At 49.8% G+C, this 18,065-nt stretch overlaps 1 protein-coding gene across 1 annotated transcript in view; it reads left to right on the plus strand.

Moving 5' to 3' along the window:
• ANGPT4 (angiopoietin 4) overlaps window positions 1-18,065 on the plus strand; it is a 43,744-nt gene that overhangs the window by 11,666 nt on the left and 14,013 nt on the right. The window contains 3 exon segments of the mRNA NM_001076483.2: window positions 12,182-12,337; window positions 13,864-13,985; window positions 16,718-16,950. Of these exon segments, the coding sequence (NP_001069951.1) occupies window positions 12,182-12,337; window positions 13,864-13,985; window positions 16,718-16,950 (511 nt within the window).

Raw genomic sequence — 18,065 nt, forward strand, 5'->3', positions numbered from 1 at the left:
TCCTATCACAGAGGGTGGCAACAGGGATTTAACACACATAGTGGCTAGGACAGTGACAAGCACATAATAAGCACGAATTAGACATTTGCCAAGCAAAATGGACACACAGTCCCACTCCAGGTAAGGGCTGATGCCCAAGTGGCGGGGAGCAAGCAACTGCAAGAAACGTCACCCTGTTGTTTAAACTCCCGGCTCCTACACTTGGGAGAGTAAGAAGGACTCATGTGCTGGGCCTCACTGTTGACAGTCCTCTCAAGATCAAAGTTTGGACACAGACAACCATAAAGGGACAGCTGAGGCCAAGGCCCTGGCTGCCCCGCCCCAGCTGACGAGAAGCACCCACATCCAGGCGGCAGAGGGGCCCATGCCAGCCCCTCTGCAAGGAGGAATCAGTCAGCCCCATTTTCTGATGAGGCCACTGAGGCTCAGAGAAGCTCTGCCACTGGTCCAGAAAGGACACAGCAACGCAGTGGTGGAACCAGCGCCTGACAGTGCCGTGCGCCAGGCCCACGCCAGACTCAACACTGCAGCTGGAAGCGTGGCGGAGCCAGGCCTGTGCCGGGAATCCGGGAATTACAACTTACGCTAAGAGCTGAAAAGCGCATCCCTCCTCTACAGGCTGTTGGTGCAAGACATTCTCCAGCCCTGGCTCCCTGCCCACTCGCTCCACTGAGCCCTGACCTAGAAGGAAAGCAACAGAATCTTTTGCAGGGAGGAAAACAGCCGAGGAAGGCTGGGCCTGGCTGCTTGAAAAAAACAAGACAAATCCCCTCTGCCTTGAGCCCAGGGGTCAGGGCCTGTGTGGGCCCAAGGGGATGGGAGGGGCTGGAGATGGGCAGAGGAGGGGCCGACCTTGACCGTCAAGTCCACAGATACAACATTAGTTCCACTGGTAAAATGAAACTAGTTAGTTCCATTGGGAAACTATAGCCTGGAGGTGACGGTGGGATGCGATGTGCCCGGCAAGAAGGGTGGGCCGCCTGTGAGCAAGAGTGTCTGACCTCTGTGACCTCTGCGAAAGCAGGACAGTACTTATCTAGAACAAGACACCCTAAGGCATTCAGCAAGCTGGGCTTCCCTGGTGGCTCGGTAAAGAATCTGCCCGCAATGCAGGAGATCCAGGTTAGATCCCTGGGTTGGGAAGATCCCCTGGAGAAGGAAATGACAACCCACTCCAGTATTCTTGCCTGGAGAATCCCATGGACAGAGGAGCCTGGTGGGCTACAGTCCATGGGACCGCAAAGATTCGGACACAAACCAAACAACTAACACTTTCACACTTTCATTCCGCAAGTTAATTGAACCCACAAACATTTATTATCTCTCACGGTTTCTGGGAGTCAGGAATCGGGAGAAGTTTAATAAGGTAGTTCTGACTTGGGCCTTTTTTCTATGCAGTTATACTCGAGTGTCAGCTGAGGCCGTGGTCCCCTGAAGGCTCGACTGGGACTGAAGGATCAGCCTCTAAGGTGGCCCCAGCATAGGGCTGGGAGGGCAGTACTGGCCCGTGGTGGGAGGCCTCTGTTCCTCTCCAGATGGTTCTCAGGGCTGCTTGAGGGTCTTCAGGACATGGTGGTCAACTTCCTCCAGAGCAAGAGATTCAGGAGGGAGAAAGCGGAAGCCACGAAGTGATGTTGCCACAGTGTGATGATGTCAGCCCAGCTCACCACCACCATGTCTACAGTATCCTGTTGTTCACACTGGCCAGTCTGATGACACGGGGGCATGAGAACTGGGAGGGGAGGAGATCACTGGGGCTGCCTTGGAGTCCAGAGGCCACAAGCAGCCCACTGAACTGGTGGCAGCCGTGAAGGCCTGGTCCCCAGCCAGCCTCTGCCACTCACAAACTGTGAGTTTGTTTTTTTTTTTGGGCAACGGGCTCGTCTTCTCTGTGCTCCTTTTCCTTGGCCGTGAAATGGGGGCAATGAGACAGTCAAGATCTAAACAGACCAAATAAGGCCCTCAGGGCAATGCCTGGCACCACCTCTGGAGCAGGAACGAGCCTCCTCTAGTCACAGCTCACCCTCTAGTGCCCCGCATGGGTCCCAGCACTTCTGAATGAGTTAGCTCAACAGACAAATGAGCCCCAAGACTGTGTCAGGTTTCTAGAACTTTCTCCTTCAGATGCCCCAAGCTGGCTCTCTCCCTTGCTGTGAGCCTCCCTCTCTCCTCTCCCCTCCCTCCAGCTTCCCCTTTCCTTCCTGCCCTTGAACTAGTGGTCTCTCCAAACTCTCTGACCCCTCTGGCCATGCCTGTCACAGGGATCCAGGGGGCAGCTGGGCCTGAGTCAGAGTCTCCAAACTTATTTCTAGCCCCTAAACTAATATTCCATGGAAATCTGGTGCCCTTTACATGCTGCTGCTAAGTCACTTCAGTCGTGTCCGACTCTGTGTGACCCCATAGACGGCAGCCCACCAGGCTCCCCCGTCCCTGGGATTCTCCAAGCAAGAACACTGGAGTGGGCTGCCATTTCGTTCTCCAAAGCATGAAAGTGAAAAGTGAAAGTGAAGTCGATCAGTCGTGTCTGACTCTTAGCGACCCCATGGACTGCAGCCTACCAGGCTCCTCCGTCCATGGGATTTTCCAGGCAAGAGTACTGGAGTGGGGTGCCATTGCCTTCTCCATAGAACAGACCTATTTGATTTTTTAAAAAAATAGTTACTGAGCCCCTCTTATTTGTTACTGAGTTGGTATAGCTACTGGCACTGCTTGAGGCACAGAGGGTATAGCTATGAACAGGGCACGCCTGTCCTCCTGCAGCTGACATTCCCATGGGGGGAGAGAGGCGAATAGGAAACGACTGCAGTGATTTCAAACACGTGACATGCTGTGATGAAACCACAGTCATGGCAGGTGTCGTAGGGCTGGGGGTGCACTTACCTTTGATGGGGTGGCCATCAGAGGAGGTGACACTTGTGGGCAGACCTTAAAGTCAGAAGAGAGCTGACAGGAGAAGCTTTGGAAGCTCCTGAGATTGGGGTGTGTGGATGTGTGTTGGAGGATTTGAGTAGATAACACCCTGGCTCCATGGCCAGACCCTGGCATCCCTCTTCCAAACACAGTGTGCGAACCACAGACACAACCCTCTGCCCAGAGCAGTTCGTCCAAATCTCAAGTGTCCTTATCCTTTAAAGCAGCTGCTATGGTTTGAGGGATTTATCCCCAAGCAGCCTTGCAGAGGGATTTAGTGACAAGTGGGCAGGATGTTCCCGGCAGCCCTGATGTGATGGCAAAGGCCTGGAAATGAACCTGCAGACCCAGCGATAGGGGACCAGAGGAGCAAACGGTGGGGCACTTCAAACAGCAAGGCAAGTTCATCTGGATGAACATAGAGCAATCTCCAAATTACATTAAGAAAAAAGATGCAAGGTATGGAATGGTGAGCTGGTATTGGTATAGACTAGAAGCAGGGGAAAAGGAGCCTATTCATTGCTGGTATATGCTTAGAGTTTCTTTCTTGCTCACCGGACCTGACCTCCTGGCCTCTCAAATCAGCAGAACTGGATATGAATCCAGCAACTGCCAACTTGTTGGGTGACCTCAGGGAAGTGACTCTATGTGTCTGAGCCTCCATTTGCTCGGGCCCTTTTCTACGAGGTCCACATCTTCCCTCTTCAACAACCCCACATAGTGGTACTGTTACCACTCCATCTATTGATGGCGAAGTGGAGGCACAAAGGTGAAAAGTGGCAAGCCATGAAGCAGCTCAGGCTGGGGTTCCATGGTTTTATAAAAGCACTTCTCTCCTTTCCTGTTGTTCTGTTTGCCAGTGGCTATACCACAGATCTACATGGGGTGGTTTATTTCAGAGCTAACTCTTTCAGAAGGGGAGATGTCCAATCCATCCATTCATTCAGCTTAACAAATATTCATGGAACACCTAGAAACTGCCAGACATCCTCCAAGCTCCAGAAGAATTGCTAGCAAAGGCCCTGCACCCAGAGTTAGTGGCCCACTGAGTGTCCACTCGTGCAGAGATGTGTGTAGGAGGGGTTTTCAGAGTCTCAGCCTTTCCTGTGCCCTGGGTCCCTCTGGCATCTGATAAAGATCTACAGCCTCTCTCAGAAGAATGTCTTTAAACATATATAATTACATGCTTCAGGATTTCCCTGGTTGTCCAGGTACTAAGAATCCGCCTGCCAATGCCGGGGACTTGGGTTTGACCCTGGTTCAGGAAGATTCCACATGTCTTGGAGCAGCTAAGCCCTCGTGTCATAACTACTGAAGCCTGGGCGCCTAGAGCCTGTGTTGCACAAGAGAAGCCACTGCAATGAGAAGCCCACACACTGCAACTTGAGAGCAGCTCCTACTCACCGCAACTAGAAAAGCCTGCAAGCAGTAATGAAGATAGTGCAGCCAAAAAAAAAAAAAAAAAATTAAGTGTGTATGCGTAGATTTACAAAGGAAACAAATTGCCTTGAGATACAGATATCAAATATTTTTCAGAACAGATGTGTGATGAGAGAGTAGCACACACTACTGTGTGTAAAATAGATAGCTAGTGAGAAGCTGCTATATAGCGCAGGGAGCTCAGCTCGGTGCTCTGTGATGACCTAAAGGGGTGGAATGCAGGGGCGGGAGGAAGAGTAAGGACGGAAGGGATATATACATAGAGCTGATCTACATTGTTGTACAGCAGAAATTAACACAACATTCTAAAGCAATTATACTCCAATTAACAACTAAATTAAAAGAAAAAAGAGCAGATGTGTGATACAGTCATATAGTACTTCTGTATTAGTCTATTAAATAACAAGACCTCTGGTGGATCTAGTACTTGCTGTCTTTTTTTTTTTTTGTGTGGCTCTGCTGGGTCTTGCAGCGTGCAGGCTCTTCATTGCAGCGTTTGGGCTTCTCTAGCTGTGGGTCCAGAGCATGTGAGCTCAGAGGTTACACTGTGTGGGCTCAGTTGTCCCATGACATGTGGGATCTTAGTTCCCTGACCAGGGATCGAATCCACAACCGCTGTCTTAGAAGATGGATTCTTAACCACTGGACTGCCAGGAAGTCCCCCTTCCACCATTCTGAAGTTGTAATAAGTATAAACAGTATGTCATGAATGTCCACAACCCCTGGAGTGAGACAAGGGATTATCTGTGACGTCTGCTGGTAAAGTCACGCGCAGCACCACCGCTGCAGTAATTTGTGGCCTACATTCATCACTGTAGGAAAAGCGCCTTTCAATTAGAGATGAGCAAAATAAAAAAACAAACTGAACACAACTATTTCCCATCCAAGTCCACAGATTCCCTGAATTCTATTCACAGATCCCTCAGGGATCCAGGAATAGCTGTTAAGAATGCCTGGCTGACATACTGGCTTTTCAATATTACAGTAATTATATCTGTACAGGCAGACCTTGAAAATATTGAGAGTTTGGTTCCAAACTGCTGAAAATAAAGTGAATATTGCAATAAAGAGAATCATGAATTTTGTAGTTTCCCAGTGCATTGCAAAAGTTATTTTTACACTATATTGTAGTCCATTAAGTGTACAATAGCATTGTGTCTTTTTTTTTAAGTACAGGCCTTAATTAAAATATATTTCATTGCTAAAAAATGCTAACCATCATCTGAGCCTTCAGCGAGTCGTAATCTTTCATAGTAATTACATCAAAGATGCCTGATCACAGATCACTATAAAAATATAATAGTAATGAAAAAGAAATACTGTGAGAATTACCAAAATATGACACACGGATATGCAGTTAGTTAATGCTGTTGGGAAAATGGAACCAACAAACTTGCTTGGCACAGAGTTGCCACAAACCTTCAATTTGTTAAGAAAAAGAAAAAAGGCAATATCTGCAAAGCATGATAAAATGAAGCATGCCTGTATACAATCTCATTCTGGTTTTTTTAGAATAGAAACAATTTAGAGATACAGAATATAAAAAACCAAAACAAAACATTACCATCACCACCACTGTAATCGCCTTCCCTGAAGCAAAGCACCGCGGTCACCAGTTTGTGTCTCCTAGACCTTTGTCTGAGTTCACGTGGAAACACATCAGCTGGGATTTCTTACATGCAAAGGGGTCCACACTGTAGGTAATGTTCTGTATCCTGCTTTTTTCTCTCAAGAGTGTATCTGGGACATCTTTTCACGTCCACTCCTGATGAAGGTCGACCTCGTTCTTTTCAACAGCTGCTTGGTAACCCCTGATACAGACTTACAGACATACCAGAATTTTTCATGTGTCAATTACGTAATCATGCTCTAGGCCTTTTAAATGGATCATGCCTGGAATCTTCCCTACCGTCTGGAGATAGGAGCTACGATTATCTGCATTCTAGAGAAGTGGCCCAAAGAGGTAGAGGTCACATAGCCAGGTCACATAGCCCAAGGTCACAGAGCCATTAAGCTAAAGAGCTGTGATTCAAACCCAGGCTCACCATATATAAGGCACTACTCTTTCTTTCTGCCTTGGCTTTTATCTGTAGTTGACAAAACGCTTTTCCCCAAATCTGAACCGTTTCTACAAAAGAGACAGGCAGGACATATCGTTGTTATTGATCTTATTGATTCTCTGACACACCAGACACATTCCCACCTTAAGGCCTTTGTACTGCCTTTCCCGCCTGGAATTCCCTTCCTCCTGACTTTCCCATAGTTGGCTTCTTCACGTCGGCTCAGCTCAGATGACCCCCTCTGCTGAGCATTTCCCTGCCATTGTGGCTAAACAAGCCCCTGACCCCACTCACTACCCTGTCTTATTTTCTTTGTAGCGCTCATCACTATTGGAATTTAACTGATATAGTCAATGGAAGTGTCCTGGAATTAGAAAGCTTGCCAGTTTTGTTCATTCCTTATTCTTGAGTACCTAAAACAGGATCTAGCATATAATAGGTACTCAAAAATAATTTCTTGACTACATAAATGAAACTCAGAAGGTGAGGGATTAGTTTGAGGAAACACATTTATAACATACGTTTCCCATGGACTGTATCCTGCCAAGCTCCTCTGTCCATGAGATTCTCCAGACAAGAATACTGGAGTGGGCTGCCCTGCCCTTGTTCAGGGAATCTTTCCAACCTAGGGATCGAACCCAGGTCTCCTGCATTGCGGGCAGATTCTTTACCATCTGAGCCACCAGGGCAGCCCATATTTATATATAATACATATTATAACACATATTTTATATGGGACATTTTATAGAACCTTGTGTTGATGGATTTTATATTGAGATATAGTCTACATACAGTGAAATTCACCCTTTTAATGTACAGCTCTATGAGTCTGACAAATGTATATCATCATGTAACCACTGTCACACAATACAAAATATTGCCAACACCCCCCAAAAGTTCCCCTGTGTCCCTTTGCTGTGAATCCCCACCCCTGGGCCTCAGCCTCTAGCAACAAGTGATTCTGACTTTTCCAGAAAGTCATATGAAAGGAATCCTACAGTCTGTAGCCTTTTAAGTCTGGCTTTTTTCAATGCAGTCTAATTGGAGGTGCCTCCATGCTGTTGAATGCATCAGTAATTCATTCCTTTTTATTGCTGAGTAGAGTTTATTGGATGACTGGGCCACAATTGCTTATCCATTTACCAGATGAAGTCTTTTTCATTTAGATAATGCAGGAAAAAAGCAGACTTCAGCAAATCTCCTTGGCCACTGAGACTCTCCTGCCTATGTGCTCAGCTATATTCTATCCAGAATTCCTTCCTTTCTCCCCCAGGCTCTGCCTATCAAAACTTTTTCCTTTCCTTCAAGGCCCTTTTCAAATGCTCCCTCCCACAAAAGAAGCAGGGTTTACTGTCCCTGTGTCACAGGTTGGTAAAGTGAAGCTCAGGGAAAGGCAGCCTTCAACTGCTAAGAGGCCCACACTTGGGCGTAGCAGAGCCAGAACCAAACTCAGGGCCAAGGCGAGAAGTGGGCAGCTCAAGGGCCAAAGATCAGCCTCTTTGCAGGCCGGGGGTGGTGTGTGTTGGGGTGGGTGGTGTCAGGTGGCTGAGATGCAGGGCCCCTCTTTCCCATCTCAGGCCTGAGAGTTTACCAGCAGGAGGGTGACAGAGAATGGGCAGGTCCAATCCTGAGTGGGGCTGGGGGGCTGGGGCAGATCCCATCTGGGGTTTCCTCTCCATGAGGACTTTTCCCTTCCCACCCTTCCAGTTGGTGCCTGAGCCCTGGGCTGGACCCAACCCCTACACACAGGCTGACATTACTCATCAGAGCTGCAGGCTGGCTGAACTGAGGCCCTTCTTGCCCAGATTACCATCCTAGAGCCCACGAGTGGGCATGCAAGTTCGGTGATGGGTCCCAGCTGTGGGTGGCCTTCGCCCACCCAGCCATTTGTAGCCACAGAACAAATAGGGGACTAATAAGAGTGCTTAGGGGGTTCCCATTACTAGAGAGGACCCCAAGCTACCCTGAGGCCCCAGGCCTGCTGTGCAGACCTGAGAAGCCCCCTGGGGAGGGAGTCTTGGAACCCAGGCCATCAGCTGGTGACCTTAGGCAAGTTTTCTGGGTCTCAGTTTGGGGACTTGGGCTGCTGGTCCTGGGTGGAGCTTATGGATACTTTTTCAGAATATTACTTAAAAAATTTTTTTTAATTTACATACTTTTTGGTTGCACTGTGTCTTTGTGGCTGCCTGCAGGCTTTTCTTCTCTAGTTGTGAAGAGCAGGAGCTCCTTTCTAGTCGCAGTATGTGGGCTTCTCATTGTGGTAGTTTTTCTTGTTGCAGAGCACAGGCTCTAGGCGCACAGGCTTCAGTACTTGCAGCACGAGGGCTCAGTACTTGTGGCTTGTGGACCCTAGAGCTTGCAGGCTCAGTAGCTGGGGAACACGGGCTTAGTTGCTCCGCAGCGTGTGGAATCTTCCTGAGCCAGAGATTGAACCCATGTCCCCTTTAGTGGCAGGCGGATTCTTCCTCTTCCACTCTACCACCAGAGAAGTCCAGAATATTGCTTTCAAATGCATAAAATAAGAACACCTAGTGACATTGTGATTATAATGCGCTGTAGTTGTAACATTACCCAGTGGTGGGTTTGAGAATGTCCAATATTCTGAAGTCATGATTGGTATTTTATGACACTGTAATATCTATGCTGTGATAGGAAATACTTGTGATTTCTGTTGGTAATGAAGTTGCAGGATCAGCTAACAGTGTTATGATTTGGAATCTCTGCTCATAATTAAAAGTGAAAGCCGCTCAATTGTGTCCAACTCTTTGCGACCCCGTGGACTATACAGTCCTTGGAATTCTCCAGGCCAGAATACTGGAGTGGGTAGCCTTTCCTTTCTCCAGGGAATCTTCCCAACCCAGGGATCGAACCCAGGTCTCCCACATTGCAGGTGGACTCTTACCATCTGAGCTACCAGGGAAACCCAAGAATACTGAAATGAGTAGACTATTCCTTCTCCAGCAGATCTTCTCAACCCAGGAATTGAACTGGGGAGATCCTTCATTACAGGCAGATTCTTTACCAACTGAGCTATGGGGAAGCCCAGTTGTAGGATCAGCTAACAGTGTTATGATTTTGGACCTTGGCTTGTAATTGAAGGAAATGCCAAATTTTTATTACAGGTTAGTGAACAAAAAAGAAAAATGTAATTATTCTTTCACCCAAGTTCATGGACCCCCTGAATTCTCTTCACAGGTCCTGTGGTCCCCAGTTAGGCACCTGTGACCTACAGACAGAATACCCAGGATTAGGGCATGAGAGCCCCCCAAGAAGCCTGAAAAAGGAATCAGATAGAGGGTGATGGGAGGGGAAGGGGAAGGAATAGGGAGGGGAGAAGAAAAACTAGGGGAGGGTATACCTGGGAAGTTCTTCCAGAAAAAGGGAGTGGCCATATGGGTGACTGCTGCTGAGACGGAGAGTAAGCTGAGGACACAGAAGTGTCCTCTGACCACCCTTGTCAAAGACAGTTACAACGAGGTGTGTTAAAGAGTCTCTCCAGGGCTGGGGACAGGTCAGTGGTGCACAGGATTCAACCATATGGGTTGTATTTTTTTTCTTGAGTGTAGTAAAAACACAGATTTTATTATACTATTATTTATGCTGTGTGAATGTGTGTGTGTGAAGAACACCATAATAATATTATTTTTTTAAAAGTAAGCATGGAGAAGGCAGTGGCACCCCACTCCAGTACTCTTGCCTGGAGAATCCCATGGACGGAGGAGCCAGGTAGGCTGCAGTCCATGGGGTCACTAAGGGTCGGACACTACTGAGCGACTTCACTTTCACTTTTCACTTTCATGTATTGGAGAAGGAAATGGCAACCCACTCCAGTGTTCTTGCAGGGAGAATCCCAGGGACAGGGGAACCTGGTGGGCTGCCGTCTCTAGGGTCGCACAGAGTCGGACACGACTGAAGCGACTTAGCAGCAGCAAGCATGGAGAGGGAGGGAAAAATGGAGATAATTTGTCCAAGAAGTTATGTTGTTTGGGGGTGAGCAGAGAAATTGGAGACACAGATAGAGGGAATCTGTCAAGTCAAGGATATTTTTTTTCTTTAATTTTTAACTAGGGACCCTTGGACACATTTGCCTGATGCAGAGGCTGGGGCAGGAGAGGAAAGAAGGGGTCAAAGGGACAAAGGCTTGAGAAGTTCAGACACACTTATCTCCCTGGTCCTCAAGTCCCCTTTGTGACCTCTCCACTTGGGCAAGCATCAGTTGGCTGAGTCTCTCCCCAGAATTTCTGATTTTGTAGGTCTGGATCTGGAAACTTGGATTTCTCACAAGCTCCCTGGTGATGCTTGCCCCAAGGACGCACTTTAAGAAGCAAGGCTCTGATCGACACTACTTGCGCCCCCTTCAGGATTTGACATTGCACTACAACGAGCCATGCCCCCTTAGAAAGCACAGAGGTGAGGGAGGTATGGGAGCAGACAGTTGAGATGGAAGAGAGGTGAAGAACTCAGGAAGCAGCTGAAGCCTGACCCCCAGCCAAGGTCACCCCATCTCCCTGGGAAACACCAGTCTTCCCAGGGACCTTGGGAGCTGCCCTGTTGGACCTCCTGGAGGGCTGAGTGACAGGGGGTGGGAAGGAGCCAGAGCTGGGGGATCGAGATGGTGGCGAGAGGCCAGCAAATATGCCCAATGGAGAGCGAGTGGAGGAGAGGCACCGGCTTTCTGTCCTCAGGCACTGAGCCCTGAGAACAGGCCGTTCACCTTTGCAATTTGATCCTGGTCTCATGCCAGCTTCTCCTGCTCTTGGGAAAAAGCAGCCCTGTCAAAGAAATGAACATTAGCTTGTCAGATCCCAAGATATCTGAGCTGGGAGGACCCTTGGAGACTGGCCAGTTCAACTCCATTTCACAGATGGAGGGGGCCAGAAAATAAAAGTCCGGTTTGATGGATGGACTTGCAAACTCCGGTATAGGGAAAGATGCATCCCCTCTTCCCACTCTTGACTCAGTCCTACGAAGCTAAGTCATAGGCATGACGTTGGGGACTATGATGACAATTGTTGCTTCCCCTCTTAGTGACTCATTGAACACATTTTTTTTTTAACACCCACTGTATGTTAAGCACTGTGCTAGACATGGAGATAAAGTGGAGAGCAAGCCCAAGCTCCTGGCTTCATGGCATTGACATGTCAAGGGCAAGTTTTAAAAGGCAACAAACAAAAAATATGTAATACAAAGTTGGGGTGTGATAAGGGGTTGGAAGAGAACTGAAATGACATGAGGGAGTGAGCCTTGTAGATGGTGTGGGGTGGTAGGATCCAGACAAGAGGGAATAGCATGTGTAAAGGCCCTGAGGTGGGTCCATGCTTGCTGTGTTGGAAGGGTGTCACAGAGGCAAGGTGTCTGGAGTGGAGTGAGGGGGACTAGGAGAGGAAACCAGAGTGGTAGCAGGAGACCAGGTCGTAAAACCACCTGCAGTCACGGAGGACTGGCTTTTCCTCCCTGACTTTTCCAAGGAAGACTTTGGTGAGATAGGAACCCTGGGAGGGCTCTGAACGGAGGAGAAGTGTGATCTGACTTCAGTTTAACAGGATCCCTCTGACTGCTGAGTAGAGAATGGGCTGTGTATGGGACAAGGATGGAGGCAGAGAGGTTGAGGAGAAAGCAACAAATAGAGTAAGCAAGAGGTGATGGCAGCCTGACCTGGCATCAGGGCCTCCCCCAGTTGCGCTACATCCTTCCAGGGGACATGTGGAAGGGACAGGAAGCTCCCTTTAACCCTTACCCATGACCCCAGTGCACCGTCTATCTCCTCACAGCTGGAAAGGTACATCCAGATGAACCTGAGGTTGGAGCTGGCACAGGCCCAGCAGCACATGGTCCAGAACCAGACAGCCACCATGCTGGAGCTGGGCACCAGTCTCCTGACCCAGACCACCGCCCAGACCCGCAAGCTGACCGACGTGGAGGCTCAGGTACTAGAGGGTGAGGGGGTGGTACTGGGGGCACCGTGGTTGGCCAGGCTGGCTCATAACCCTGGTCATCTTGCTTTGACCCTTGTCCCTGGGGAAGGTCAGAGCCTCCTCTGACCTTGCAGCCCCCGGGACCCCTCCCTGATGACCCCATCACAGAACTGTCTCCCACCAGGCCACGAGCCCAGAGCAGGAAGTGGGGGACAGCAGACACTGGGTTTGGCTCTTCTGCCTCTGTGAGTCCCGTGTCCGGTCCGAGCTGGGATTCAGCAGCACAAACACACCTGCCCTCAGGGGGCTCACAACGCTTCAGGAAAATGTGGATAATAAATTAGACCTATTTATTAGACCTCAGGGGGACAACAACTCTGGAAGAGGAGGCCACAGGGAGCAGCAGAGAGGGAGGTAGGAAAGGGACAGGAATATAAGTGAGAGAGTGAGTAAATGAATGGCTGAAAAGACAGCTGACAAAGGGCCACGTGTTTCTTAAACCTTACTATGTGCCAAGCCCTGTTGGAGATGCCTGGTTCTAGTTTACAGCAGTAAATAAAATAGGTATGCATCCATACGCCCCTGGAGCTTCCTTCTCATGAGCACCAAGAAAACAAGCAGGATAAATAGCATGTGTATGAGACAGTGATAGTGCTAGGGAGACAACAGCAAGCACGAAATGACCGGTGGAGAGTGTGTGCCAGGAGTGGCGAGAGGGACAAGTTGCAAGCTTAGACAATACAGCCAGGAAGGCACTGCTGGGAAGGTAGGGTTGGGGCCAGGCTTACTAGAACAGCCTTCCCAACAGGGAGAGCAGTATGTGCAAAGGCCTGGAGGTGGAACAGAGCTGGCAAGCTCCAGGAACATCAAGGAGGCCAGTATGGCTGGAATGACCCAGGGAGACTTGTGGGCCAGCATCAGAGGTGATGGGGACAGGTGGCATTACAGGATTTTGCCAGCCACCACCATGTGCGGTGGGAGCCACAGGAGGATTTTGAGCAGAGGGTCCGCATTTTAAAAGTCTACCCCAGACTACCAACCAAACAGAGGCCTATAGAGGACAAGGTCGGGGACAGGGAGCCCTGTGAAGAGGCCAGTACAAGACACAGGGTGAGAGATGGAGGTCAGGGCCAAGCGGGTCATAGAGGAGACCAGGAGAGTGGCCATGTAGCCATTCGGGAGGTGGAGCAAATATCTAACTGCTGATGGATTAGATATTGGGGGGGAGGTCAAGGCTGATTCCTCCCACATACATGGCAGGAGGAATGGAACTCCATGTACAGGGATGGGGAAGAGCAAATTTAAGATAATCACAAGCCTAGCTAGGTGTCATGGTCTGTGCACGGGTTGGGAAAGAATTTCCAGAAACAAGGCAGAAGGAAAGAAAGGACCACGATATTAGGGTCTATGAGTGAGAGGGTGTAAATAGGTCAGCAAGTTTCTGGAATGGCAGGGCTTGAGGTCAAGTGTGTGGCTGCTGGGCAGGGCTCCTAAAGGGCTTACAAAGCCCCCTCTCCCCACCTCCCTTGTCGGGGCAGGTCCTGAACCAGACGTCACGAATGGAGATCCAGCTGCTGGAGACCTCACTGTCCACCAACAAGCTGGAGAAACAGCTGCTGCTGCAGGGCCATGAGCTCCACCGGCTGCAGGGCCACAACAGGTGGGCACTGGCACCCTGACACGGGACACCCTGGCAGGGATCAGGGCTGAGCTCCAGGGCTGGGCTGGGACCCAAGTGGGCTGGGGATCTGGGGTGAGCCCCAGAACCAGCCTGAGCTGGGCTCTGTCAGGGGGCAAAATGAAAAGGTGGACTTGAGCTAGTGCCCAGGATGGGGGCTAGGGCCAGAGGTAGAGGCCTGAAGACTGGAGTGAGGGGGCACTAGGGCTGGGGCTAGAGCTGGCACGTGGCCAGGGCTAGGGCAAGGCCTGAAACCAGGGTAGGAGATCAGACTAAAGTTGAGAGTGAAGGTGGACACTGGGGCTTGGCTGAGGCTGAGGCTAGGGGCTAGGCAGGCATGGGGCCTGACCACCCTGTCCTGAGTGGAGACAGGAGACAGGCATTTTCCTGGGACGTGGGAAACCCTGATTTTTCCTCTCTTCTTTCTCTCTCTCTCTCTTTCTTTCCTTCTTTTCTATCTTCCTTTATTTATTTTATAGATTTTAACAGCTTTTCTGAACCACCATTTGGATAACATACAATTCACCCTGTACATCTTAATTTGATCTACATATCTGTAAATAAATAAATATAATCTCACCTACCAACTCCTCTCCTTCCCAGAAACAACCACAGTGATATGTTTCTTGTCTGTATTAGCAGAGAGTCTCAGCATTTATAAGCAAATAAACACAAAGGGAACACCCTTTAAATTACAAAGAAAGAGTCCTGGGGTACAGATAAGGCAGAGACATGGACCTCTGAAGCTGATTTCATCTCAGTTTCGAGCTGAGTGGAGAAAAAACTGCCAAGCTCAGGCTGGTGGAGAAAGCAAACCCACACAGGTAAGCAGTCACAGGCCTGTGTACAGAATGAGACGTTATTGTTGCTCATATGCTGAGTCAAGATAAGGATACAAGCATCCTCAAGCTCCCTGTGATCTGGGGGCCATTAATGATAGTTTGTATACCTCCTTATTCTTACTCCCCATCCCAAGGGAAGGGGGAAGCACTGGGATACTACCAATGACTCTGAACTGAATTAAAGTGCCTAGAAACCAGTGAGCCACCAGTGGGCTTCCCTGGTGGCTCAAATGGTAAAGAGTTTGCCCACAATGTGGGAGACCCGGGTTCAATCCCTGGGTTGGGAAAATCCCCTGGAGAAGGAAATGTCAACCCACTCCAGTATTCTTGCCTGGAAAATCCCATGGACGGAGAAGCCCGACAGGTTACAGTCCATGGGGTCGCAAAGAGTTGGACACAACTGAGCGACCACCACACACAGAAACCAGTGAAGATGGAGGGTGTCATCAATACACGCTTGGCCCATGGAGACAGCTAAAATTCTAGAGTCCAGGTGGAATTGTCTCTTCCTGAGGCATAATCTGGGGTCCAGAGAAATTCCTCCGGCCCTGGTTGGACTCATTTTCTTAGACTGGAGAATGGTTGGCATAGCCTCATGCATAAGAAAATATCTCCTTCCTGCTTCATCTCTCAGCTACCCACCCACTGGCAGCAGAGGCAAATATGTATGCATAGTCCCCTTTTTAACCCTTTTTAAACCCAAGTGGAACATACTATTCTTTGGAAGATGATATTTTCTTTTTTTTTTCAATTATCCTGGAGATGGTTCCATAGCTACGTGACACACTTGTGAATTCTTTTCTCCAGCTGCATAATGTTCCACTGGACGCCTGTCCCCAGATATATTTCCCAGTGCCCAGTTAATGGGTACTGAGGTTGTTCCAGTCTCTTATGATTCCAACACGTGGTGCTATGAATATTGTTCCCATACCTTATTGAACACACATGTGAACAAATCTGTAGGACAAAATGCCAGAAGTGCAAAAGCTGAGTCAAAAATTTCTTTCTTTTTAAAAAAAACTCATTACAAAAATGCCTCATGCTTATTATATCCTCAGACAATAGACACTTGTACAAAATGAAAGGTAAAGTTGGCCCCCTCCACCCACCCCTTCCTTTTCATTTCCATCTGCTCAAACCTGATCCACAGAAGTACCAGCACTTAGTGGATTTTCTTTCACATTCTCTACAAACTCAGGTACCACAATGTCCTTCCATATGTCTATCCACGCCTCTTCCTATAAGCTCCCGAGTATCCCTCAACAATTTACATTAATACCATTTTCTTTCTCTTTTAATTTCTCACATGTGGGGTTAGACTGGAGGCAGTGATGTGCCACTCCAAGTCCCTGGCCTCTTTCCCTTCTGCACAACTGAGCTCAGCCTCCTTGCTCTTCAGAACTGCTCCAGATCATTTCCAGGGAAACCAGAACAGAAGAGCTTCAGCCACTCCTGGCTGTTGTGCATTTTGGCTGTTTTGTTTTTCCCCATTACAACCAACTCTCCCAAAGGACATTCTTGCCCATGCCCCCTGGAACTTGTCTCTGGTGAGTGGACTGCTATTTCAAAGGACACGCGTATTTGGGATTTGATCACGGCTAGCTGGTTGCTGGTGTGTCCCTCCCACCCCACCTGTTTCCTCTGCTGGACCCCAAGGCATTTTACTCCAGGGCCAAGTCTCTCTTTCCTCCATTCCTCACTCTGCTATCCGTGGGCACGGACCTCCCGGCTGTGGAACCCTAGGCAGGACGCTACCTCTCCGAGCCCCGGTGCGGTCTGAGCCTCACCCGAGGACCCAGGGGAAAGCCTTGAGTGTGACTGCACGGTGGGGGCGGCGGGTTCACTCCTGTGCGCTCCCTCCCCTCCCTGCAGCGCGCTGGAGACGCGGGTGCAAGCCCTGGAGACACAGCAGCAGGCGGAGCTGGCCAGCCTCCGCGGCGAGAAGGAGCGACTGCGGCGCCTGCTGGGCCGCCAGAGCGGCGCCCTCGCCGGCCTCGAGCGCACCCTGCGCGCCGCCAGCAGCAACTCCAGCCTCCTGCAGCGCCAGCAGCACCAGCTGCTCGAGTCGGTGCAGCGCCTGGTGCGCGTCATGGCCCAGGGCCCGGGTGAGCGCCCGGGGCGCCCGGGGTGTGGGAGGAGGGCAGCAGAGGGGAGGGAGACCCTGCTTACCCTCCTGCCCTTTCATGCTTGTTCTGGCAGCCACTGCAGGAAGGACCATCCCCGCCCCCAATCATGAAACAGAAACAACAAAGAGTAGTCATCATGGTGACAACAACCACAGTCCTAAGAGGAACCAATCCAGACTCCTCCTGACTCCCTGAGTGACCTTGAGCATGCCCCATCCCTCCCTTAGTCTCCCTTTCCCCATCTGTTCAATACGGGTGGTGATAAGAAGGACACCACCAGCCCAGACTGACAAGTTGGGGATTCCAGGATCCACCCTCCATCCCCGCTTGCTTGGGCTTGCCCCCTCATCCCCAAGCCTCAGTTTCCCTGTCTACAGAATGGAGAGGTTGGATTCAGCCCCACCCTACCCCCCAAGGACTTCTCTCCCCTCTAACCCAAGAGGACCAAACAGGAGAGGAGAGGCACCTCTGGATCAGTTTCCTAAGAAAGGACAATGGCTGGGCCTGCTCCCCAGCCCCCACTTCTAATGGGGCCGACTTCAATCACTCAGTTCCAGAGTCAGTCATTCAGTCAACAAGCACTTACTGAGCCACCCAGTGCTGGGTGCTGGGGGTACACCAGTGAACAGCATAGTTCCACACCTGTCTCCTGCAAAAAAAAAAAAAAACAAAACAAAAAAACATGGCTAGCCCCTCTCTGTGGGTCTCTGAGGGAAGGAGGAGGAATTGCATATTTGTTAAGTGCCTGGTATGTGCTAGGTGCCCTGCTAGCAGCGTCCCTGAAGTTTCCAGACTTGTTTAGTCGCTCAGCTGTGTCTGACTCTTTGCCACCCCATGGATTGCAGCATATCAGGCTTCCCTGTCCTTCACCATCCCTCAGAGTTTGCTCAAGTGCATATCCATTGGGTCACTGATGCCATCCAACCATCTCATCCTCTGTCATCTCTTCTCCTCCTGCCTTCAATCTTTCCCAGCTTCAGGGTCTTTTCCAGACAATGGAAGGCCTAAAAGGCTGTGTGCAGGAGAGGAGACTTTAATCTGAGGGCTGCAGGAAGGGACTAACTCATTTTCTAGGGACTAACATTTAGGAAGCG

The sequence above is a fragment of the Bos taurus genome, chromosome 13 (assembly GCF_002263795.3).
Source record: "Bos taurus isolate L1 Dominette 01449 registration number 42190680 breed Hereford chromosome 13, ARS-UCD2.0, whole genome shotgun sequence".
In the NCBI taxonomy this organism is placed as follows: domain Eukaryota; kingdom Metazoa; phylum Chordata; class Mammalia; order Artiodactyla; family Bovidae; genus Bos; species Bos taurus.